The 27,482-nt window shown below is 35.6% G+C and overlaps 1 protein-coding gene across 6 annotated transcripts in view; it reads right to left on the reverse strand.

Moving 5' to 3' along the window:
- Positions 1-27,482, reverse strand: part of PCDH11X (protocadherin 11 X-linked) — a 682,375-nt gene that overhangs the window by 333,548 nt on the left and 321,345 nt on the right. Inside the window, exon 4 of one of the 6 annotated variants that reach the window (XM_069540313.1) lies at positions 22,878-22,886. The exons of the other annotated variants lie outside the window; for them this stretch is intronic. Coding sequence (XP_069396414.1) covers positions 22,878-22,886 — 9 coding nt within the window. The remainder of the gene's footprint in view (positions 1-22,877; positions 22,887-27,482) is intronic. 6 annotated transcript variants of the gene reach the window in all.

Genomic DNA, 27,482 nt, shown 5'->3' on the forward strand with positions numbered 1-27,482 from the left:
CACCATATTCAATTTTATAACATTTTCATCACCTCGAAAAGAAACCCTAAAGCACAACATTGTAAATCAACTATACCCCAATATTTAAAAAAAAAACACATAAAACAAAACAAAAGAAACCCCATACTCTTTAACTATCACCCCCTAACCTCTCACTTCTCCCAAGTTTTAGACAACCACTAACCTACTTTCTGTTTTTTTATTGTATATTTCTCTGTTCTGGACTTATGAATAAAATCATATAATATGTGGTCTTTTGTGGCTGGCTTCTTTCACTTATAATAATGTCTTCAAGTTTCAACCATGTTGCATCATGTTTCAGTAAGTCATTCCTTTTTTATGTCCAAATAATATTTCATTGTGTAGATATACCACATTTTGTTTAAACATTCATCAATTGATGGGAATTTGGGTTATTTACACTTTTTGGGTATTATGAATAATGCTAATATAAACATCATACAGAAGTTTTTGCACGGACATGTGTTTTCTTTTCTCTTGGGTATATACCTATGAGTGGAATGGCTGGGTCATAGGGTAACATTATGTTAAATCTTTTGAGGAAATGCCAGGCTGTTTGCCAATGCAGCTGCACAATTTTACACTCCCATCAGTAGTGTACAAGGGTTCCAATTTCTTCACATTCTTGCTCTCAAGGTAATTTATTTTTAACTTTAGAATTAAAGACTGTCTAAATATTAGAATTAAATATTAGAATACTTAGAATTAAATTCCTATCTAAATATTTTTTAAACTATACACTGGCATCCAAAATTATTTTAATTAGATCAATAAAACTGTAGCATAAACTATTCTACTATGTGAGCTTAATGTACTATTCCCTGTTACTAAGATACCATTGAACAGATTGCCAAACCCATCCGTTGAGAGGGTTGAAAAGTTATCTATTTCTTGATATTAATTTACATATAATTTGAAATATATTAAGGAAATTCCCTCTGCTAAAGTGAATGAAACTTTTAAAAATGTTTGTCAAATTATTTATTCAAATCCACCTACCTTATAGTATATCACTGTTAAAAGTCTGATAAAACAGTTGGAAGAACACATAGGATATCATGGGACAATGACATTGCATTTGCTGAATATGGGGGAAAGGGATTGACAGTACTGATTAAATCCAGTTGAAATAATTTTTTCATGGGTGCTGAATCTTGGATTTGGAACATGCAGAGATTATATAGAGTACCAGAATGAGAGTCAAACTAAGGGGGGAAAGAAACCAATGCTTTATTCAAGATTGATACTAGAATTGATCTAACAAAGCTAAACAAGAGTAAAATGTTCTCAAAGTGACATAGAAGAGGAATATTATGGATGATACGAAAATCACAGTTTCTTATGAGAAGGCAGGATTAAGTTAGAATACTATTACACTTGTTCTCACATAATCTTTCTGGTTTATTCAAAACCCTACTCTTGCCCTGAAACATTCTTATACTGTGACAATAACAAAATCAATGTGACAGACAGGTCTGCTTTCTTAAAATATTGCATGTCAGTCAGAACAGTGTTTCATTTTTAATTGTTTGAATTTTGCATAAAGATACCTCTGTTTGCTGCTAAAGACATATGCAATTGTCTCTGATATCACTTTAAATTACAGATCATCTTAACATGTCATTCTCGTGAAATGTAAAACTGAGATTGTTGCATTGCATCTATTAAAGCTTGTAGATGTTTACAAAATGAACATCAAAGTAATAAAGTGATTATAAGAATAAACATCAGAATACAAATGATCTTTCTCATTAGTTAAAAGGAAATCATTGTTTTAATGTGCAGTAGCTACCAGACTGCTTAATTCTGTGAATGCCTGGTTTTTATATTAGATGAAAGCATGACTAACTAGATCTATGATAAGAAATAAAAATTTAAAAGTGACCTATGTGCCTGCCTTTATATCAAACCCTGAGATAACAAAAGGGTATTTTAAAACAGTGTCATTATTTCATTAGCATCGATTCAAGTGAACGTTAAATTCTCATATAGTGGTCTCACATAGGTACTAGTTAAGCATATGACTTCCTGATTGTGACTTGAACCTAAGATATAGTTGCATTCATTTTAATGTATCCTTCAGCTTTAGTTTTAATCTAATATTACCTAGCTTACAGCAGACTAAGTTATTATAATTGTCTGATACCCATTATCATTTCTTGCTTATTTCCTAGGTGGGAAAAACATTCTCTTCTGGGATCACCATAGTTTTCTTGAGCTCTTAGCTGATTATGGATATATTCTCCCCTATTTCAAACTCCTCTAGCAATTCCATACTGAATTTCCACTTTTAGTGCATTTTCTGTAGAATTTTCAATTTTATTTCAAATCATCTGAAAAAACTGAAACTCAAAGCCCTTCATTTTTTTCCCCAGTTGAATTCATTGCTTTTAGGTTTGTGAGATTTCATTAAGCTTGTCTTAATACTATCAACTCAAATGAAGCATAATAGCTTTAGTGGATAGAATAGTGTCCTCCAACAATTCATGTCCATTCCAAACTCAAAATTTGACCTTATTTGTAAAAAGGGCTTTTGTAGATGTTAGTTAGTTAAGGATCTTGAGATGAAATCATCCTGGATTTCAGGATGTCCTAAATCCAAAGACTGGTGCCCTTGTAAGAAGAGGACACACAGACAGAAAGAAAGCGGCCAAGTGATGGTGGGGCAGAGACTAGAGGGATGCAGCTACAAGCTAATGAATGCCAAAGATTGCCAGGTGCCCACAGAGGCTGGAAGAAACAAGGAAGGATTCTTCCCTAGGGCTTTCAGAGAACACCTTGATTTCAGAATTTTAGCCTGCAGAATTGTGGGAGAATAAATTTCTGTTGTTTTAACCAAATATTTTGGTAATTTGTTATGGCAGTCCTAGTTAAAAATACAATGAGTGAAGGGGATATACTCCCATTTCAGGAAAACAATACACTAGGATAGAAAATAGGTTGTTCTGTTTTATGATTATCAAACCGAAAATGCATTGAAAGATTACTGAATGCAAATCACTATATTTCATCTAATATGTAAGTTTTTGGAGGACTGGGATGATTATAAGTAAGCATATGGTACAAGAGAAATAGAATATCCGGTTTTGAATAATGTGACATACGTTCCAGCCCCAGATCACTCACTCATTTGTGAAACATTTAGCAGAAGCCTATTTGGTACTATGTACAAATTTTCTAAATTATAGAAAAATGAATGGGATAAGGCCCTTGCCCAAAAGGATCTCACAGTTTAATAGGGAAGCCAGAGGTAGAAATAGATAATTACAGTATTACATTTTAAGTGTTTTAATGAGCAGATGAATAAAATACTATCATACCACAAGGGAGCAAAGAGCTGTGTGACCCTGAGCAAGTCCTTTGAGCTCTCTGAATCTGTTTATTGATATGTAAAATGGAGATAACAATAACAATTCATAGCTCTCCTACCTTCTCCCAACTATTTTGGATATCTACTATTTTTTTTTTTTTTTTTTTTTAGGCTCACGGACGTGCAGGCTCAGCGGCCATGGCTCACGGTCCCAGCCGCTCCGCGGCATGTGGGAACCTCCAGGACCGGGCACGAACCCGCGTCCCCTGCATCGTCAAGCGGACTCTCAACCACTGCGCCTCCAGGGAAGCCCGGACATCTACTGTTTTTAAGAGTCCTATGAATCAGACTTTCTCTTAGCTATTTAATATACATTATCTGAATTAATCCTTAGAATAGTTCATCATATAAATACAATTATGCTAATGCTACATGTGTGGAAACTGAGGTACAGAAATTTATACTATGTGCCAAAATTGCATGAATCAGGAAGGAAATATTCTTTTCATTCAAGCCTGTTGTATGTCTTAGGTAGAAATGCATCAAAAATAAATATTATACTACTAGAAGTTAATGTTCGATGTGCCACAATATCTAGCAATAAATAAATTAGATGATGAATAATGTTTCAAATATGTATGAATAATTCCAAATAAATATTATATATCCCCTATAGTACTTTATTTCCTAATGATTTTCTATGCTAGAGAAAGTACATTCAGATGTGCTTCTATAAAGTAGTCATTTGCATTGATTTTAACGTTAGGCAGTTACATTTGTATTTACCTACTGGATTTCTCTAAGTTAATTTTCCCTCAAAAATTACTGTTACAGGGCTTCCCTGGTGGCGCAGTGGTTTAGAGTCCGCCTGCCGATGCAGGGGACACGGGTTCATGCCCTGGTCCAGGAAGATCCCACATGACGCGGAGCGGCTGGGCCCGTGAGCCATGGCTGCTGAGCCTGCGCGTCCGGAGCCTGTGCTCCACAACACGAGAGGCCACAACAGTGAGAGGCCCGCATACCGCAAAAAAATATATATAATAATAATATTAACAGTTAGAATATTCAATGTTTTTACATATGCAAGTAACATGGCCAGCTGCATAATCTGGAGCCTCTAGTATTAGTTCATTTTCTATAATCTAGGCAAACTACTAACTTGTATAATTGACCAATTTTCCAATTCAACCATTTTAATTCTTTGTTCAGTTTCCATCTGGTTAAGTCAGATGCATCATATGTAAAGAGAGCATCTTATTTGTGGAGAAAAGACCAAGAATTCACAATCTAGTTGCCCTTCAAGGTAAGAAGGACTACCCAGTGTGACAGTGCTCGGAAAATACAACCTAGAATGAATTTTTGTTTCCTCCATCACCTCTAACTTCTTCATTCACTCATTCACCAGGCTAGTTACTAGGATACAGTGATTGCCAAGATAGAAATAATCATCTTTGCCCTTACAGAGATTATAGTCTTCATAAGGGAACAGAGACAAGAATATAGATAATTACAATACTTGTGATCTCAAAATAATTTGGCAGCTTTTCCCTCAATAATAGAGAGGTATCCTTGTATAATTTTATTTCCCAGAGAATAATTTCTAAACATTTAGTTATAGCTTTAGCAGAAATATAAAGTGAATATTAATTAAACACACAAATGAATATTTACCATAGCTAAACTCCAATATCTATGATGCTGCCAGATTTCTATAATACAGAAATAAAAGCACTCCTCCTGAGTGATCCATAAAGTCTTGAATTATCAAAGACTTACATTAAAACTGCATAAGATAGGGTCTGAGCTTCATTTAAAAAGGTATTTCATTCCCCTAGAGGCTCATCCGCCTCAGGCGTCTTCCCAGAATTTAGCTCTTAAAGTATCTAAAATATTTTAAGCTTGTACATTTTTTACTGCTTTGTGAATCTGTCGTGTCGATTTTCATTTTTTTTCCAAGTTACCACATTGACATTGTTATTTTCAGCTTCCAATTCAACATAAAACAGTGGATGGCTCCATTTATCTCTCTGGCTGCATTTATTCTCAGCAGAGCTCTGTATTCAGGACATTTTTATTTTTATGATTGGTTATTTATCGTTAGTATTTTTAGAAAAATGAGAGAGTTGTAATTCTTGGGAGCTTTAACTATAGAATTTTATCAGTCAACAAATATTTATTGAGCATCTACTATGTGACAGGCATGGTACTTAGGATCATGGGCTCTGGAAGTAGACTGCCTGGCTCAAAGCTCAGCTCTACCATTTATTAACTGTGTGACCACGGGCCAGCTGCTTGAATACTCTATTTGGTGCTTGAGCTTGTCTATCTGTAAAACATCAAGAATAAAAATAGTAGCACTATGATAGAGTGTTTGGGAGGGCTAAGTGCGTTAATACAGTAGAGCACTTAACACCATCATATAGTAAGCTTTCAACAAACTCTGTCTGTTATTGTTAATATGAACATCATCATCCTTTATTTTAATCATGCACTGTGAAACCTTGAGTACACTATAACAAGGAAGAATCTTACAATCTACTGTCCAAGTCAGCTACTAAAAAATACTTAGAGATGATCAATGAATTAATTTCTGATATATACAAAAGTGCCTTGAATGGTAGTAAAAGACTGTGAGAGGGAAAAATTTTGCTTTGAGGTCGCAAGTAAATCACCTTATGAAAATGAATTATAGAAAACTGTATAATACTGATCTAGTTTGCCTGAAGCATATAAAATAAAGTCCCAGTTTCAAAAAAAATCAAACATTTTATTCAGCTAGTGACTATGGTCCAAAAGTAAAAAGCTAAGTTTATTAAGGGCTTTAAACATTTATAAATCTCCAGAGCCACAAGACTTAATGCATGGCCCTTAATGTTAAATTAAGTAGTGAAACAGAGGTTTCTATCTTGGGCTCATGGGATCAGAATCTTGGCCCAGATGATGAGATCTTTATCATATTCATTCTAATTGTGGCTCATCTTGAAATGATTAGATCTATTGTTAGAAAGAGACCTTGTCAGCACTAAGGATGCAGTGATTAATAGAAAATTCAGTATAATTCGTTTAGATATATGTCTAAAATCTCAATTGAGCCCTGGACCCACATTATTAAGTGATTAAAGCAATTGTAATTGCCACCCTTTATTCACATTCATCACCTGACTAGGAATTAATCATTGCAAGCAAAGAACAGCAGAAAGCAAAATATTTCATAACTAGTACTATACAGATAGATAGCAAAACTTTAAAATGGGCTACAGGAACAATGCTTGATACCATAAGCCAAAACAAACGTTAAATCATTAGAAATGCTCTAACAAAATCTGTTTTAATTTCAGTGAAGGTCAAATTTACCCTTGGGGCCATCAAAAATGTGTTTTTCTTTCACAGTTATGGCAACCTTAGTTATTTTCTTTTACCCCAAGAAAGGGTAGAAAGTGAATTTCAGTCAGCCCTGCCTGATAATCTCCAAAAGTTTTATCTTAATTGTATGCTCTTTGTAGGTGAGTTATCACTCTGACTTTTTTGTTCATCACAAAGACATGTTTCCAGGTTGTAGCATATCAACATTAAAAGATCAGGACTGTCTCATTGTTTCTCTAAATAAGGTCATAGCTAAAATAAGCAGAATTTAATGTACGTGCATTTCCTTGGAATGAGAATATATCAAAACAAGAGTCAAGTGAAGGGAGAATGTTCTGTTAGCTGAAAAAAATACAGTGGTACAATTAGAATTCTAGGGAATTCTGCCAAAATTTTAAAGAATAGTTGATTCCAAGTATATTCCAAGAAAAATAAGAGGAAGCATGCTTCCCAATTCATTTATAAGGCTATTATTGCCCTGATACCAATGCTAGACAAAAAAAATATAAAAAAATAAACTACTAATCAATATCTCTTATGATTGTAGAAGCGAAAATCCTAAACAGATATTAGCAAATCAAATTCAACAGTGTATAAAAATAATTATACACCATGACCAAGAACATTCCAGGTGTGCAGGACTTGTTCAACATTGGAGAAACAATGTAATCCAGCATATAAACAGGCTAAGGAGGAAAATCATATGGTCCTATCAACTGATGCAGAAAAAGCATTTTGAAACCAAACAGGACCATGTGGGTCTCCCAGGCATGGAAACTTTTCTGAGTCCCCTGTTTCTTGTTTGTAGGGAGTAGGCTTCAGCCTCCATGACCTTCCCTGAGTTCCAAAGGGCAGGTTCAAACAGTTGCTGATCAGGGAAGGGAGGGGATGCAGAGACAAGGGAGGAGCAGTCAAGAAACAATAGTGCAACATTATAAATTGATGAATTTTCACAAAGTGAACACACCCTGGGTGTTCCATAACCATAATCTGGGTCAAAAAATTGCACAGAAGTAGCATCCAGAACCCAACATCCTGCTGTAGCCCACTCACTTCCTCATAGTTTAGTTTAGTCTATTTTGGTACTTTATAAGAATGGGATCATACTGTACTCTTTATTTTTGAATGGCTTCTTTCAACATCATTTGGTTTGTCCAATTTTCTCATGTGCTTGGGAAAATTGTGCCAATAATTTAATTTTTGCACTGTATTATATTCCACTGGATGAATATACGGCAATTTATTGATTGTATTGTTGGACAATCTAGGTTATTTCTAGCTTTTCCATACTGTAAATTATGCTGTTACGTATATATGTGCATGTGTTGGGTGAATGTATGTACACATTTCTGTGTTGTATATAACTTAGAAGTGGGATTGCTGGGCCACAGGCCATATCTGTTCAGCTTTAGTATTTAAATTACCTTTAAACCACTATCATATCAGTGAGATCAAAGTAATGAGGTGAGGCAGATTAAGTGTTTACTTTAAAGTCAGCTGGAATTTAGTCTTGTTCCCACTACTTTTTACTACTAATATTAAGCATGTTATATAATTTCATTGACCCTCAGTTTATGTATCTGTAAAAAGCATGAATACTATACCATACATTCTTATAAAAATACTAAATAAAATAGTGTATGTTGAAAAGTATTTTTTTAAAAAAAGAAACAATAGTGCAGCCTTGGGACAGGGTCCTGGTTCTGTCTCAAGGGATATACATAACAATTTCTTTGAGCTCTTCTGCAGAACTAAAATCCCCAACATATGGAAGATGTTAACTACTTAATGAGCATTCCTCATTCCAGAGAGAAGGTCACAGTTTGGATAACATCAGAGAACCACAGAAGCTCATCAGGAGACCACCTGAGGACAGATTAAAGGAATGCAGTTCCTGCACATACCCTCTTCCTTATCAGCAACACTGTCCCTGAACCATTGCTATAAAACTCTTCACCAAATCCCCTCAGGTTGGGACACACAGTTTTGAGGGCTTGAGCCCACAGTTTCCCCCTTTGCCTGGCAAAGCAATAAAGCTATTCTTTTCTACTTCACCCAAAACTCTGTCTCCAAGATTCAACTTGGCACCAGTGTACAGAGGCTGAGTTTTGTCATCAAAATGGCTATTATCAAAAAGACAACAAATAACAAGTGTTGGCAAGGATGTGGAGAAAAGGGAATCCTCACGTACTGTTGGTGGGAATGTAAATTAGTGCAGCCACTATGGAAAAAAGTATAGAGATTCCTCAAAAAATTAAAACTTGAACTTCCAAAAGCACATTCCTTAAAAGTAAAATTGATTAATTAGATTTCATCAAAATTTAAAATGTTTTCCCTGTGAAGAGGATGAAAACACAACCTATGGTTTGGGAAAATATATTTGCAATTCATACATCTGACAAAGGAGTAGTATCTACAGCATATAAAGAGCTTTCAAAATGCAACAGTAAAAAATTCTCAAGCAATTCATTTAGAACACGAACAAAAGATATGAACAGCCATTTCCTTAAAGAGGATATACAGATGGCAAATGAAAGGATGTTCAACATCATTACCATCTTGGTCTGTTTGAGCTGCAATAAATAAATAGCATAAACTGGATAACTTATACACAACAAATATCTATTTCTCACATTTCTGGAGGTTTGGATGTCCAAGACTTGGCTGATTCGATGTTTGGTGTGGGGCTAGTTCCTGGTCCGTAGAAGGTGACTTCTTGCTGTGTTCTCACATGGTGAAAGGGCACTGGAGCTTTCTCAGGCTTCTTTTATAAGGACACTAATTCCACTCCTGAGGACTCTGACTTCATGACTTAATCACATGCCAAAGGCCTCACCTCCTAATACCATCACCCTGAGGGTTAGAATTCCAGCATATGCATGGGGGGTGGGGCACAAACATCCATACCATAGCAATTAGCCATCAGGGAAATACAAACTTAAATCACAATGAGATAACACTACACATCTATCAGAATGGCTAAAGTTAAAAAAAAATAGTAACAACACCAAATACTGGAGAGATTGCAAAGAAATGAATCACTCATTCATTGCTGATGGGAATAAAAATGGTATAGACACTGTGGAAAGCAATTTGACAGTTTCTTATAAAACTAAACATGTGACCCAGCAATTACACTTTTGGACATTTATCTCAGAGAAATTAAAACTTACATCACATCCACACCACAACTTGAACACTAATGTTCATTGCAGTTTAATTCATACTTAATTCAAGAAAAAATTAGAAACAGCTAAAAAATTAGAAACAACTCAGATGCCTGTCAACAAGTGAATGGTTAGACAAACTATGATATATCCATACCATGAGATGTTACTCAGCAATAAAAAGGAATTAACAATTGATACATGAAACAACATGAGTGAACCTCCAGGGAATTATGCTGAGTGAAAAAAACGCTACCCAAAGGTTACAAACTGTATGATTTGATTTATACACATTCTTAAAATCACAAAATTATAAAAATTGAGAATAGATTAGTGGTTGCCAGAGATTAAGCATGGGGAGGAATGGTTTGAGGGAGATGAGTATGCTAAGAAAAAGGCAACAAGAGGGAAGGTTTTAGTGATAGAACTGTTCAGTTTCTTGACTGTGGTGGTGGATACATGAACATACACGTGATATGGTTGTGCAGAACCACACACACACACACATAAACGCAAATGAGTGTATGTAAATCTAATAAAATCTAAATGAATTTGGTGGATTGTACCAATGTCCATATCTTGGTTTTGATATTATGTTAGAGTGTTGCAAGATGTTACCTTTTGGAGAAAACAGGTAAAGGATACAGGGGAACTCTCTGTATTATTGCTTACAACTTCATTTAAACCTAGAATTATCTCAATAAAAATTACAATTTAAAAAGCAAAGCTTACTTAAGTTTAAAAGAGACTAACCAAGGAAAAGCAAAATTTTTAGAAGCCAATAATCTGCCATGTCTGGCACAAAATATATTTGCTATAAACATTTTCTCTGATGCTGCAGACTTCTACTTACAGGTATGTCCAATTTTTATAGTTATAACAAATTCTTAGTTCTTTGTAACTGGAGTTTTTAATGCTCAGTTGTTTTAAAGAAATGACAAGGGAAAATAAAAAGTGGAAAATGAAATAAGATCTATCTATGAAGCTGGAAAGATCTCATCATGGAGAATATTGGATTTGGACACCATTAGAGCACAACTTTCATGTGTGCTGTAAGTGATAAGATTAGATATATTGAGAAGAGTATATTGTTTTTTATAAGTCACTGCACACCATTTCTTTGTTGATGCATTCATTCTATTCTTTCTAATTTTATTTAGCAGTTTGTTAAAGAAAAAAATAATATGATATGTGTCTCCACTTTTTTTTTTAGAGCTATATTCATTTGTGTTAGTCCTCAGTAACATCACAGCCAATGGGTCTTCTTTATTACTTTTTGCAAGGTGACCCTAATTTATAATAACTCTGTTCAAAATATGATGGAATTTATTTGGACCACTATTCTCATTTATATTTAAATGCACACCATTAAAATCAGTGCAACTTTATCATTACTATTTCAATATCAGCTCCTGTATGTCATCACATGAATATATACTAGGCAACACTTTTCGTGGGCAGAGTAACCTGCATTAAAAATGTATACACAAACTATCCTCTTATTCATAATTTCAAGGTTTTCGCTGAGATTAATAAAAAACAAAACCCCCTAGGCCAGCATTAAACTGTGGTTGTCTGACATGGAGACATTTTTAGCCTGGTTCTAGTCTAGTCAGAGGGCAAACTTCAAGTGACTGAGAAAAGTAACTGTTTAAAAAAATAGTAATTCTACAGCAACTTCTACAAACAGACTTGTATAACTTTCCATTAGCAGAGCCACATATTTGACCATTATACCAATATTATAATTGGGAAAATTGATCAAATGAATATTAAAAATACAAAAAAATAATTTAAAATGTGGGCTTTAAAGTTTAAGAGGTAAGGGTGAATTTTACTATATATCTAATTATACTTTAATGAAACTGTAAAAATATTAATGACAATATAGGTGGTGGTTTGTGCAGGGCAGAATTCGTAGCTAACCTTCAATGATCCCCACCCTTGTCTAAGCTCCTGTACTTTGATTGTGGGTAGAACCTATGAGATGTCACATTCATGATTATGTTAGATTATTTTATATTATATGACAAAAGGAAGATTGTCCTGGTTGGGTCTCCTGAGCCCTTTAAAAGCAGAGAGTTTTCTCAAGCTGGTCAAAGAAAAGGAAGTCAGAGAGATGCAGAGCAGGTGTTCTGGAAGAAAACAAGCATTCCTGTTGAGAGCTGCCTATGTTGAAGGTCACATATTAAGGAACTGTCGGTTGATTCTAGAGTTGAACCCAGCCAACAGCTAGCCGGTAAATAAAGGCTACAGTCCTACAACCGCAAATGAATTTTGGCAATAATCAGTATGCTTGTAAGAAGACTTTGAGCCCCAGATGAGAATCACAGCCCCAGTCCATGCCTTAATTTCAGCCCAGTGAGTTCCTGAGTAGAGAATCCAGTCATACTGTGCCTGGGCTTCCAACCTATATTCAGGTAATAAATTTGTGCGTGTCTTTTAAGCTATTAAGTATGTTTTAGCTAGCAGGAGAGAGCTAATAAATGGTTATACAAGTATTCACTGGAACATTATATCAACTTTGTTGTATATTTGAACATTCTTTTAATTAAATGTTGAGATAAGAAGAAAAATCTAAAAGGGTGAGCAATATTGGAGAAGTGGCTTGTTAATCTTCAGACCAATAAGCTTTGGTTTCAGTGGAGAAATAAAGAGTGCTACTTACTAATCTCAAGCATAATTCATCTGAGTATGTGCCAGAGGGTGCAGATATGGCTAATGGAAGATAATAAATAACTACAGTGTGTGGTACATAGTGAAGGAGAAATAAAGTGCTCTGAGTTACATAACAATGTTCAATCAGACAGTTGGGTCAGTTAATGTATGAACTAAAGGTTGGCACATCCATCTCCCTAGTTGTCCGGAAAGAAAGCAATGTGTATTGTCAGTGATATGGAACTGCATGATTCAGTGAAGATCATTTAAAAAGTCTCAAAAAAAATAAATTAAAAAAAAAAGTCTCATAGACAAAAAAAATGTCATTTCAATTGCAGTTCCTCCATATCAGTACTTTTAAGTTAATTTTCATGATTAGGTATATTAAAATTGATTGAAAGTGAAATTTACCATGGATATTGCAAAGCATATATGCTTCCCATTTGAAACCATTTTATTTCTCTGCATAATGTGTTTTAAATTTGGCACCTGCATAGCACTAACCATCTATGTTACTGCTAAATCTATGCCTGGTGGACTCCAAAACCACAATCTATATGTGAATTAACTAAACAAGAAAAAGAGATGGCCAAATATCAGTGCCTCACAGAATGCTTTTGGATAACACATTGCATATTAAATGCAAAATGCCGATTTCATATCTTTGCCTCTTGAATCAATATTTAAGGAGTGACCCATTCATTTCATAAACTCTTATTCCAAATTCCAATATATGAGACCATTGGAAAATAAATGAATGAGGAATGAATGATGGCTGGAAATAAAGGCAGATGATATCTGGTGAGATGAAGTGAAATGACTACAAGCAAGATAAATAAAGCACCTATTTCAAAGACTTGCAGAAAGGTAACAGATATGTATCTATGGATAGAAAGGAAATATAAAAAGCAAACCAACTTTTATTTTTCTAAAATAATGACTGGAATGTTTTGTGATGAGCACTTATGAGTCACCAGCCACAGATGGACATGTAAGTCTCTATCAATAGTTGCTGAAGACTATGGGTATGTAAGGAATGTGCAGTATTGATAATTTTTAAAGTACAGTTTGTTAAGCACCTTCTATTTACTAAGCACTGTACTTTACATGTATTTTATATGCATTATTAATGTAATGGTAAGAGTTAGGTATGACTGTTTTCCCAATCTAGCCTACTTAATTGTATAGGTGGACAACAGCAAGAACAATTATAAACAACAGTAAAGGCTAGAATTTATGAGCACTTACTGAGGGTCAGACATTATTACAAGCCCTTGTGTTATTATTATCTGTATTATCTCATTTAACCTGTGTAATAACCCAAAGAGATAGTCTTTGTTTTTTTTTTACTTCCACTATATAGATGAAGAAAGTGTAGCTCAGAGATGTTAGATAACTCACCCCAAATTAGTCACCTTGTAAATGACAGAAATATGACTTCAATGTATACCTGCCTGAATTCTGTTTATCATCATGCACAATGCCAGCCTGACTAGTGAATATGATGTTGTCTACAAATAACAATTTTATATAATATGATCATAGACAATTAGATGTCTATGTAAAATATTCACAGTACGCACATAAAAAGTATTGGTCTTTATTTTGATATTATAATATCCAAGCAAGATAAAAAGTCAAACTTTTCAAGATAACAAGGTGTCTTTTTAAAAATTTTTTAGTTTTAAAAAATTTCTGAAGGGAGCTTCCCCGGTGGCGCAGTGGTTGAGGGTCCGCCTGCCGATGCAGGGGGTGCGGGTTCGTGCCCCGGTCTGGGATGATACCACATGCCGCGGAGTAGCTGGGCCCGTGGGCCATGGCCGCTGAGCCTGAGCGTCCGGAGCCTGTGCTCCGCAATGGGAGAGGCCACAGCAGTGAGAAGCCCAAGTACCGCAAAAAAAAAAAAAAAAAAAAAAAAAAATTCTGAAAATTGTGAGAGCATCCCATGATGCTCAGAAATAAAAAAATTGGGCTGAGGCTTATTTTCATCCAAAGATGTGGAAGTTTATCTTGTAGAAAAGGCACACCTTAAAAAGTCTATGAGCTTTCTATGGATAAAATGCTGGAATAAACTTACTTTCATAATGATAGACAGGAACATGGAGACATATAGGTAGAGTACACAAGCACAAATTAATTTAATGCCCTCAATAAGTAAACTCATTATGGTTCTGAAGCTGCAAACTGTTAGCCATTGTGTGATTCTGTACTAAATTGCTGATTTGTTTTAACCATGCCTCGGCATAAATGATTTCATAGATGATGGACTTGTTTCATCATCTGTAATTAAATATGGGCCCAGAAACCTAAGGAAACAACAACAAATATGGAACTGAAGATTGAAGAGAGTCACTGCTTTGCAAAATAAGGCAAGACTAAGGAGGTACTCATTATAGCTACTTACTGGATATTGATAATCTACTAAAAGGAATTTATATATTCCTTTGAATTTGTATCCTGGTACTGACAATTGGATTACAGCAATGATAGAAACTTAATTTTAAATAATAATAGCTACTTTTATTGAGGATTTATATTGTGTCAGGCATTATGCTTTATTTGTACATGCATTCTTATTAAATTCTCCAAATACACTTCTGCATTAGGAACTGTCACTATCCCATTTTACAGATGAATTAACTGAAACATACAGAATTTAAGTGGTTAAATGAAGTAAAGAGGGTAAACAACTTGCTCATGATGACAGAGCTAAAATGAGCAGAGAAAGGATCCAACCTGAACCTATCTGATTCCAAAGTTTGATATATTGACATTAAAGTAATTGGCAAAGTTATTGATCCTTATGGATTTCATTTTCCTTAATCTAAATCTAATTATAAATTTCAGGTAAATAATAAAGAATATTTTACTATTTAACCAATTTTATAGATATACTTTTTGAAAGCCAATTACCTTTTCTTATAGAAGACCATGTTTACCTCTGTATTAGAACAATGAAAAGGAATGCCACTTTTGAAATTAGTATAAAACAAAAATAAATCAAGATAAAACAAAATATAGAAGAAAATATTAAATAACATACATTTATTTAATCTGGAAAAAAGAAAAATAGGAAATGAACTATTACAATTTTTAAGAACAATGAAATCCTCACAGAATACCTCATTATTACATAGATTTAAAATATTATGGGGCTTCCCTGGTGGCGCAGTGGTTGAGAGTCCGCCTGCCGATGCAGGGGACACGGGTTCGTGCCCCGGTCCGGGAAGATCCCACATGCCGCGGAGTGGCTGGGCCCGTGAGCCATGGCCGCTGAGCCTGTGCGTCCGGAGCCTGTGCTCCGCAACGGGAGAGGCCACAACAGTGAGAGGCCCGCGTATCGCAAAAAATATATATATATATATATATATTATGGTTAATTTAAAAATAAATAACACTTGTATAAATTATAATTTCATTAAAAATCTACTAAAACATACGACTGCCTGTAAAAGAGTTCTAAACTTTAAATTCACAACAGTCATTTTGAGTGAATTTATTCCCAATGTCAAAATAGAACATTATGCTCTTTGTTAAAGTTGCCATTTCATGACTGATAGAAGTGAAAAGGAACAGTGGAATACTAGCTGATATCTAAATATAAAATTCAGATTTTTGAAATGAGTTAAAAATGAAATTAGAGTCTCCTTTCACACAGATCCCAAGCTAGCAGGTATATCATGGCAGGTGTCTTTTTATTTTTGTTCTTTGACAACTTTTAAGGAATTGAAACCTACAGTTCCTAAGTTGGAATTAAAACTGTCATTTATTTGGCAAAAGATTTTATCAGCTCAAATTGTCATTATTAGAGAAGAAAAAAACAAATGAATAGATCCCTTTACTGGTAATGTCAGTGAGTATCAAGCTGCCTAAATCAGTATTTCACTTGGATATTGTGGACAGTTCCTAATAAGACTACTTAATAGAAATTTATTTTCTCTTTGTGGACCTATTAAGCAGTATGAACATATTAACCAGATAAAAGAATTTATCTTAGCTATGATATTTCTGTAATACACTAAACATTTTTTTCTAGACTTTCTTGTACAGCAACACAGTAAAAATGGCCAGTATCACAAGCCAATACCTGTCAGATTTCTCTTTTTGCTAGCTTGATTCTTATTAGCAGTTTTGAGAAATGTTTTTTAGCCTTTTTAAAAATTTTACGTCTTCTTTACCTTGCATACGTTTTCCCAGTCACTAACCCATTCTTTGATCATTCTTGTGGGATATCATGGCAGTCAGGTGAAATTCTAGAAACTCAGAAATAAGTCAATGAGTCAGGAGAGGAACTGTTTAGGAACGTAGCACAAGGGCTACTTTTATAAATTTTTAAATCATTATTAAGAAAAAAATATAAAATAATTGATTTCACTTTTTATTATCTATTCATTCTCTCAAAATGCAAATAAATATAGATTATTTCATTTTAAAAAAAAACATTTTCCCATCTCTGAGTTTCAAATCCCATTCATTAATAATACTATTCAGTCAAGACTAAAGTAGGGGCTCTGGATTTGTTTCTCAGATCTCAGCTGACCAGGCCTTAACTTAATTAATCCTCATGGTACATGAATTCTTTGATCTTCAGATGTTTAAAGTAAACAGTACTTAAATCTACTTAACAGAGCATAAATCTCAGATTTCTGTTAAAATTCTGAGAAATAGAATATATTTAATAGAAGATGTTAGCTTCTTAGTATCTAAAAGGTAAAGGACGTTTTATTATAGTTACCTTAGCATACGGAAATATCAGGATAAGGTAATGATGTAGAAGTTGGTTAGGTCATCTAAGCCAATATTATCTGTTTTTCTTAAGAAAACATCAATTCAATCTTGAGTTGACTAGTTTTTCCAGGAAAATAACAAAAATCCTGCACAAAGCTGTACATGAGAGATGGCAGCCAATTCTGAGGTGCAGTGCAAGCTATTGTTTGATCAACAATCATTTGATTTTGAGATGCAGTTCAAGCAAGTACAAAAAGCTGGATCCCTCTCAACATGATCCCACTACATGGGCTTGCAAGTTGGTTCTTTAAAAAGTTCACCCCTTATTCCTTTTTCCCTCCCTTATGTGAGAAGGCATATAAAGACAGCTTTGAACGGTGGAGGGTTGCTCTGCTGGCTTTATCAAAGCTCTAGAGCTGCAAACCAACATTGCCATTTTCTACAGTCATGATAATGAAATAACCAAGTCCATCTGCAAAAGACTTTGAGAGGTCACACCAGCTACAAAAGCAAAATTAGAACTCCTGTGATACAAGGGAGAAAATATTTCTGAGTTGGTTTTATTTATATTCTGTTTCATATTATCATTTACACTATACCATCTTTATCTGTATGAGGATTAAGGAGCCTTATTTGTCAAAACTCTTACATAATTCGTTAAGAATTAACATTGTTACTGAAATCATAACCCAAACCTGACAGCTAGAATTCAATGCAACCCAACCATGCAAAGCCTCAGGGAGTCTCAGGGTTACTTTTGAAAATCCAAGAATACAACCAAGAATCATCTATATAAGCAAGCTACTGGATTCCTGGACTGTAATATAGCTATAAAAAAGAAAGGAACACATTTTGTGCTTGTATTTCTTTTTCTTTCTTATTGTATCAATGAAGACTTTCAATTAAAAAAAAATCATGCTTCTGAAGTTTCTTTCTTAATGTATTAAAATATAGTTTGAAGATATATAATTTATTAAAAAATATTATCCTTTACAATTAAAACAACACACGGGAGAAGGAATTATTTTATTATCTTTTAATGTACCAATTCTTAAGAAAGCCATGGTTTATCCAAGGATAAAAATTCTTCCTTCTGAGAATTTGAGTAAAACACCTTGGCTCCTTCATGGTCCACTTACTAAAGTGATAGTTTGCTCCAAATGTAAATGCTAACAATAGAAAAAAGAAAAAGAAAAAGAAAAGTGCTTTTGGAGCTAGAATAAGTACAATAATCTTTTATATTGTTCATCGTTTCATTTAGAGCAAACAATGTGATATTCTATGTGTTCCATGAGCTTTGTCATAAAGTGCTACAGTGTACATTCATTATATATATGTACAAGTCCCTTGGAAAAGAGAGCCTAAAAACGAAAAAGCATGATGAGTTTGTTGAATGCCAGTATGAAGATGAGTGATAAAAACTACCTTATATGTTAGATTTGATATTGTCTGGTTTTAACTACTGCATTGAGTACATGCAGTCATGCCTTAATAATGCATAACTCTGGGCTTCCCTGGTGGCGCAGTGGTTGAGAGTCCGCCTGCCGATGCAGGGGACATGGGTTCATGCCCCGGTCCGGGAAGATCCCACGTGCCGCGGAGCAGCTGGGCCCGTGAGCCATGGCCCCTGAGCCTGCGCGTCCGGAACCTGTGCTCCGCAACTGGAGAGGCCACAGCAGTGAGAGGCCCGCGTACCACACACACAAAAAAAATAATAATAATGCATAACTCTGCAGAGGATATTGCCCCCTGAATCTCCTCTGGTATGGCTGTGAGAGCCCCTTCTTTCTCCACGCTGGCAGCTGCTGTCCCAGATCAGCCTGTCAAACCTATCTCTGTAGTTATCACTTTCTGTGCATGCTCTGACTAGCCGGTCTTCTTTTTGTAGGTAACTTTTAATTCAGTACAACAATTGACATGCTATAGGCAGGCAGAGATAAAAATTGTGCTATTCAATGCTGTAGAGCAGCGGTTCCCAGCCCTTTTGGCACCAGGGACCGGTTTCGTGGAAGACAATTTTTCCACGGACAAGGTGGTTGGGGTGGCAGGGAGGATGGTTCAGGCGGTAATGCGAGCGATGGGGAGCAGCTAGCCCACCGCTCACCTCCTGCTGTGCGGCCTGGTTCCTAACAGGCCCTGGATCGGTACCAGCCTGTTAGGGGTTGGGGACCCCTGCTGTAGAGTTTATGCCAATTAAAAGCAAATGATGTATTTAAAAAGAACATCTTTTTCCTAGAAAAAGAGCAAGTGCTTCTCCCATTTTAGACACTAATTGTAACAATATTATTGAATTATCTGGATTGTCTTGGCTCTTTGATGGCATCCTTGAACATGAGGTCTAGAGATATTGCATTATTCTATGAAAGTCAAGCTGTTAAAACCAAGTGAGTACTGCCATAGAAAACTGAAACCACTATGTCTTCACATAGTCATAAATTTGGAGTTCCTTTACATTTGGGAGAACGGCTTTTTAAAAATCAATGAATACTGCAAAAAGAATGAAGTATGTTGTAAAAAATGTAATAAAAGTATAAGTGAAACACCACTACTCTTGCATCAGTGACCGACAATAGCCTTTACTACTTAAGATTCAAACACATCTGAAATATCTGTGGATAGCAGAATTACTCTCTGGATTCAAAAATACCCATAGCTTTGAAGTATATTCTTCATTACATTGGTTTCAAGTAAATAAATATATAGAGAGAGAAATTCGAAAATGAAAATAATTTTCTCTTTGAGCTAAAACACCCACACGCACATACACACACATCGATTAGTTCCAACAATGATTTGAATTAGTCTTACATGATAAAGCACAGGATAAAATAGAGAAAACTTAAGTAAAAGTGGAAAAATAAAAATATCAGGAGCTGAGAAATACATACTACTGTAACTCATAGGTGTTTGAATTTTATAGTTAAGCAATAAAATTTGCTCTGACCTTGCATGACAAGTAAAACACAAAGAAACATCTAAGTTAATACCAGGCGTATGGCATGTTGTTCCAGGAATGTATGAATTGCATATTAAATTAATATTATACAGAATGTTACATAATACTTTCTATATTATTAAACAAATGAGAAAAGACAGTGTGCTACTAGGTACTAAGTATGACAATAAGAGAAATAAATAAGCAATCAATGAGGTCATAGTTTATTACCATAGTATAATATTACCAAATATAAGGAAGCAATCCACAGTATGAGTTATTTCTTAAGAAAGTTGAGGCACTAAGTGAGGTTTAGGGTGCAGGAAATCAGAAGAAGCAATGGGTAGGAATAGGTGAGGAGTTGAGATGGAGTCAAATTTTACTGCTGAACTGTATTTAGGCCATGCCTGAATGTCAGGATGAGCAATCTTCCTCCTAGTTGTGAGTCTCTAAATTACACTGTCAACCTTGGGCTCGTTGTATATATATATATATATATATATATATATATATATGGCCTGGAAAAAAAAATGAGTGAATATATGGATGCCACACACATGACGTTACTCGTTACATGTGTTTTTCCCCAGGGGCAACAAAAGCATATTAATTGGCAAGTAGAGTTGTATGCACTACCTTTAGAGAGTTAAAAGTAAGACAGATATTCCATATTTCTAAGAATTTCAAAAGGAACATTTAAATATTTCATATACACAGGGCATTTGGGGTATCTTTCAAAATTTGGGAGAAGATGTAATCAACAAAGTTGCAGAGTGCACCATCTAGTGGTTCAGTGTAGTACATGACAATATCCTCTAGTGTTAGACTGCACAGGGTTCTTGTTTTGCAATTCTGTTTTATAGTTGTGTTATCCCTTCTCTTTGCTTCAGTTGCCACTAACCATTCTATTCCATTATTTTGAAGAGAAATGAACACAATCAGCATAGCTTTTATAATATCCACTGCCATAAATCTGTTCTATCATTGCTCATCTTAAACTACAGAAACTTTGCATCAGACACCTGATTCATGCAACAATAATGGCTGTGATATATATCATGGTCAAAGAATGGGTGAATCCCAAATGCAATCATCCATCTTTCCTCACAAAACTGATATTACATTTGGAGCACTATATGGACCTTTGCCCTCCTCATAGTTTCTCAAATCATCAAGTGTGTGGCCTACGTTGGAAGTTGGTCTGCATAGTCACATTTGACTGAAATGAGTCTTCTTTGTTTAATCCAGCCCAAAGGTGTACTCAATAGATTCATGATGGCCCCGTGAGCTTTTGCACAATAATACAGCATTATGGATTGTGACTTCCCATGGCCAAGTGGAATCCTTGGGGAGAAGTGTATCTTACTAGCCTATGTCCATAGAACTTAAAATTGACATATGTCTAGTTATTTCTTATTTTACATACATTTTCACACACCAGATGATCCTTTTTGTACTTGTAAGGTTCTCATTCAACTAATTATTAATGACTAAAGAACAGAAACCACATATTTAACTGTAGCAGTAAATCATTATATCTCTACACAACTGCAAAGGGCAAATACAAACATATTAAAGGCCCTGTGGCCTAATACAAACAATAAGCTTCCTAGCACTTGGTTTCCCTAAACCAGAATGGAATTTCCCCAGTTCACCCACCTAGCCTCCCACTGATATTTTTATTGCTGTTATTAGAATTGTTTGAAATAATGGGGGTAAAAAAGGGATGAAATTTTCAGGGATGCTCTTTCTTCCAGATGATCTGGAGTTGTTTTTCTTAGATCTTCAGCTATAGAATATCAAACATTACACAGAAGAGTTACAAATTATTTTAAATGAGTGGAATTTTTCCCCACTAGCTTACTTTTTCAGTTAGTAAACAATGAAAAAGCTTATTCCTAATTCTCTTCTGGTACCTCAAAATGGGCACATTTGGGAAAACAAACGGAAAAATAAAATGCTCTTCTCTACTAAGACAGAATTAAGAGGGCTCTGACAGAAAGAGGATTCTGTCTCTGACAGAAAGAGGATTCTGAGCCCTCTTTCCATTTCTACTATGGTTGAAGTTACCTATTATACATAGACAAATTCTCTACTAGAAGTGAAGTGTTTATTGAAAACTGCCTAAAGCTGCTGTCTTTCTTCTCCATAATCACAGATGTTAGTGGAGAACTGCAGTGATTCTACCGCTTATTCCCTGTTGCCACCTTCTGTACCTCCAAACTATATTCTATAGTTGTGACAGATTGAAAATAAGAAGTCCCTGAAACAGTGACTAATGAACTTCATGGCCTTTCTGCACAGCCATATTCTCTTTTGGTAAGACTCGCAATGGAGAATCAAATTGGAATGTCCCTGCACTGTATGGCTTCTCTGGAATATTTGCTGACAGTGACAGAACATTTGTCACTAGCTCTGGGAAGTTATAGAGCAACATCTTCCTGTTGTCTCTTTGTCACTGAAAAGTAAAGGAACAAGTTCCCTGGACACTAACTTGGTTGGTTGCTCTAGCAACATCCATATTCGCCAAACTAAGATGACTTCTGGACAGAGAAGTGTGCCTGCCTTCCAACATGAGAGGTATATAAAAGCCTTATGCATAGACAGAGACGTTTTAGGACAAAATTGAGATATTAAAAACAAAAATAAGACAATGGGAGAACAACTTGAGTTCCAGGGGACACTGTGAGAGTACCTGTTCAGGCTGTCTTAAGGTTATGTTTTTACCTTCTCTGGTGTCCAAATTACAAGAAATAAAAGAGCTTTTATATATATATATATTTGTGTGTGTGTGTGTGTGTGTGTGTGTGTGTGTGTGTGTGGTACGCGGGCCCCTCACTGTTGTGGCCTCTCCCGTTGAGGAGCACAGGCTCCGGATGCGCAGGTTCAGCGGCCGTGGCTCATGGGCCTAGCCGCTCCGCGGCCTGTGGGATCTTCCCGGACCGGGGCATGAACCCGTGTCCCCTGCAATGGCAGGTGGACTCTCAACCACTGCGCCACCAGGGAAGCCCAGAGCTTATATTTTTTATACACGGATATTGCTCTAAAACAATTTTCCTTACACTTAAAATAGTTTTCAACTATTTTTAGCATAAGCATATTTCAGAATATGACCAAGATTTTTGTCTTAAAAAAATGGGATATTCTCACTTTCAGATTATCCAAATTTTCTGTGATTGCCATCCATTGACTTTAATTACCCAGTGTGATCCACACAACATTAGTTCAAAGCAATAAAGTCATCAACATTTCTGGGGTTTTCAACTTGAAAATGGTTTTAATACACTTTTATAAGGTATTATAAACTGTGCCTAACTAGGCATTTGTGTTTTTTTAGAAGTCATTTCTTAGGGTGACCATAAACTATTTTTCAATAAAGCGAGATTGTAAAACAAAATCACATAATTTCATTCACTGACTGTATCAGAGCCTAGGCCTCATAGCAACTGAGGTCGTGCTCTGAGAAATAAGTAAGCTAACTTACAACTTCCTTCTTTTTTTATTTCAATTTATCCAGAATAAATATTAAAATCTGATTTTATACTTGTCAGTGGCCTGAATGGCTAATGACTTAATTATAAAATTGGAAAAACTATGATATAATTATACCCAGAAAAAACTTATGTCAACCCAGCCACTCCTCTGATATAAGCTAACAATTTATTTCAGGTGCTGTCATGAAAGTTTCAAGTCTAGAGTTTTTCTCCTCTCTCGGCTGTTAATGCATCCTGACATTATTAATGGCTCCCTTATGGAATTACACAGTAAGCTGAAAGCGCAACTCTCTAGGTGTTAGCATTTATATTTCAGAATCACTTAGCAGGGAAGAAAATAAATTTAAACTCTTCTGTGCCAAGCATTACTATCACTTGGTTATCTTTGGGAATTGTCTGAGAAGAAAAATGAGGCCTTGGCAAAACGAGGGGAGGCCTGATGGCTACTGCATGTTGTCCTTATGATCTGATTCCTTCCCCCACAGATGGCATTTTTGTTTCCCCTACTATGACTTTACTCACACTGTTGGTAATTTCCCCACTTTACAGCTCACTAGAATATTCTACTTTTTCTTTTTCTTCTATCCAAATCATACTCATCTCTGAAGGCCAGCTCCAATCTCATCTTTTCTAAGAAGCTTTACTGGGTAGTACAGCATATATCAGTCCCACTAGTCTGTAGCTCCTACAGAATCGAAATTCTGCAGTGCACAATTTTAGCACTTAAAGCAGATTTGTGATTTTTTTTCCTTTTTTTTTAATTGGACTAAAATTGCTTTACTATGTTGTGTTAGTTTCTGCTGTACAATGAAGTGAATCAGCTATATGCATACATATATCCCTTCCCTCTTGGACCTCCCTCCCACACCCCCCACATCCCACCCATCTAGGTCATCACAGAACACTGAGCTGAGCTCCCTGCACTCTCTTTCTCTTTTCTTCTCCCTCCATCCACTCTGTGAAATGAATATTTGGCCATGCTATCTGTATGTGCCCCACGAGTTTCTCAAACCACACACATGACGTTACTCGTGAGCCTCTACACAAGGCATTAACACCAGCCAGCCCTATTGAATTCGGCTACATGGGGGCAGGGGGGTGGCTGGGGCAATAAATTCATCATCTCATTTCCTTCATCATCTCACCCCATTTCATTCCCTTCACAGTCACTTGCCCCAAATGAATAAAGATCTTGCACCAAAAAAAAAAAATAAATAAATGTTTTGTTGAAACCCTTGGGGGAGTTTCGGTTTTTTGAGCACAAGTCACCCATTCTCCTTGCATGGCCCTGCAATAAACCTTTCTCTGCTCCAAACTCCGGCATTTCAGTTTGTTTGGCCTCACTGTGCAATGGGCACACAAACTTGCTCGGTAACATCCCCATCCAAGGCATAGGTTTGGAAGAAAGAAGTGGTCTTTGAATATCTGTATATCCTTTACCCTGTACAATGCACACCTGAAAATCTGATGAATCACTTTGGGCAAGATCTCTGTAATGATTGATAAAGTCTCAAGTAGTGAAGGTGTTAATCACCACTTTTCAGTGGGAAAAAAAAGGGCTATTACTAGTCCTTGAAGATAAATAGAGCAAGCAGCCCAGATAATATTCCTTTTTTAGATGTTAAAAAATTAAAAGAAAATAGATTCAAGAAATAGTAACAGCTGCTGTTTTATTTATTTATGTATTTATATTTTTGGCTGCATTGGGTCTGTTGCTGCATGCGGGCTTTCTCTAGTTGCAGCGAGTGGGGGCTACTCTTCATTGTGTTGCGTGGGGTTCTCATTGTGGTGGCTTCTCTTGTTGTGGAGCATGGGCTCTAGGCGCACGGGTTTCTGTAGTTGTGGCACACGGGCTCAGTAGTGGTAGCTCTTGGGCTCTAGAGCTCAGACTCGGTAGTTGTGGCACATGGGCTTTGTTGCTCCGCGGCATGTGGGATCTTCCCGGACCAGGGCTCGAACCTGTGTCCCCTGTATTGGCAGGTGGATACTTAACCACTGTGCCACCAGGGAAGTCCCAACAGCTGCTGTTTTAGAGCTTTGACTATCACTGGCCCAATTGTTTTATATGCATTGTTGAATTTGATCCTTCTAGCCCTATGCAGCAGGTATGCTATTATCATCTCCATTTTACGGATGAGAAAACCGAGACTTAGAGAAATTAACTAGTTTGTCCATTGCTGTGTAACTAGCAAAGACAAGATTCAAACTTCAGTGTGCCTGTTTACAAAGCCCATGTTTTTTAAGCATGAAGTATGCTTTATGGTCTCCCCAAAGTGAAACTGAATTCAGTGGAGAGGGAGTAAATGCAGAATTTCTGCTTTCAAATTTGAATATAAATAGATTCACAGGGGCAGACCTTAGAGATACCCTGCAGTCTCCCTGCCTGGATCATTTTCTTTCGGCAGTTTCAAAGCAGCCTCTGAATCCCTCATTTGAGTGTGACTTAAACCATTACCTTCTCATTTTGACATGTTTAGTAAAGGAGGAAAGAGAAACCAATGGAAGTCCTTTCTGCTAAATCCTTGTTTCATACTTAAGCTTCAAAGTTACTTGATCTAAGACTTAGTATGCACAAATTAGCTGACTGTATGTACCAAGGCTGATGAGCTGAAGTCCCAAAGAAAAAATCAGGTCCTCAAATTTCTTAGTCATTGTTTAAGATGTCAAATGATTGAATAGCAGTGCCAGTTATGGGAGTGTCCAAACATGGTCTAGATATAAAATGTTTGAATTCATGTAGATTTCTTAGATTCTATGTCTACTGCTATTACTTTTATATTGTTGCTTGAAGTTCTGTGCCTCTAGCAGAAAAGTCCAAGTTTACTTTTTTTATCTATTAAATAGCTTGATCTCAATAAAAAATAAAGGAAGGAGAGATCCACTGAAAGAAAAGTCTATTCTTAGTCCCTCCCATTGGGACAACATAAATTACTTCTTCAGTTACTGTTGTCTTCTGAATGTATCATTATTTAGTCTATCACTGAGCCCAGTTAGTACATATCTGGTAGCCTCTCCTTTAAAAAACAGTTCAACCTCAAGATTTTTAGATTAAGTACAGATTATTTAAATGCTCTTTGCACAAATCAAATTGTAGTATCTCTACAGTAAATTTCTTTAAATCCAATACATATTCACTTAACAAACTTCTTTTCCCCCTTCTATAGCATGAATCACAGGAATTTAACAATATGTAAAAGGAGTACCAGAGGTGACAAAACATGTTTGCTGCCTATTATATGCCCCTATATCATTATAAGACTAGTACCAATAGATAGTAACAGTACATCAAATAAATAATGAGTATTTCATTTTCTTATATATTGCCTGAACCCCAAAATTTAAACACCCATTTTCTCTGTCTTGCCAGGATTTTTAGTATTTTCTAAGTATCTGTTAGGGAACATGAAAAACATCTTTCACTTCCTTGAGGTCAGTAGATCATTCAGTTAATCAATACACATTTATTGCTTGAGTTTACAGGGTAATGGAAAACAATATGTTAGATTTTTTAACACAAGCTTCAATGTCCAACTAGCTAGCAGACACCAGAAAATAAAAATCTAGATCACCATGTTTTGGCTGTAGGTTGGTAAGGCTACATTCTCTTAAACACTGAGAACATCAAAATGGGAAGGTAAATAAATTGATAATTTTTCAGTAGCAGGTATAACATAGCTTTTCATGTCTCTTTTCAGTCAATTTCTATTTTATTTTATTATGGAATAATTTTTACTGTCTTGTTATAACTGCTTACTTACATGATTCACTTTCAAGGACACAATCTTTTTATAAAGTATATACATCTA

The sequence above is a fragment of the Delphinus delphis genome, chromosome X (genome assembly GCF_949987515.2).
Source record: "Delphinus delphis chromosome X, mDelDel1.2, whole genome shotgun sequence".
Classification (NCBI taxonomy): Eukaryota; Metazoa; Chordata; class Mammalia; order Artiodactyla; family Delphinidae; genus Delphinus; species Delphinus delphis.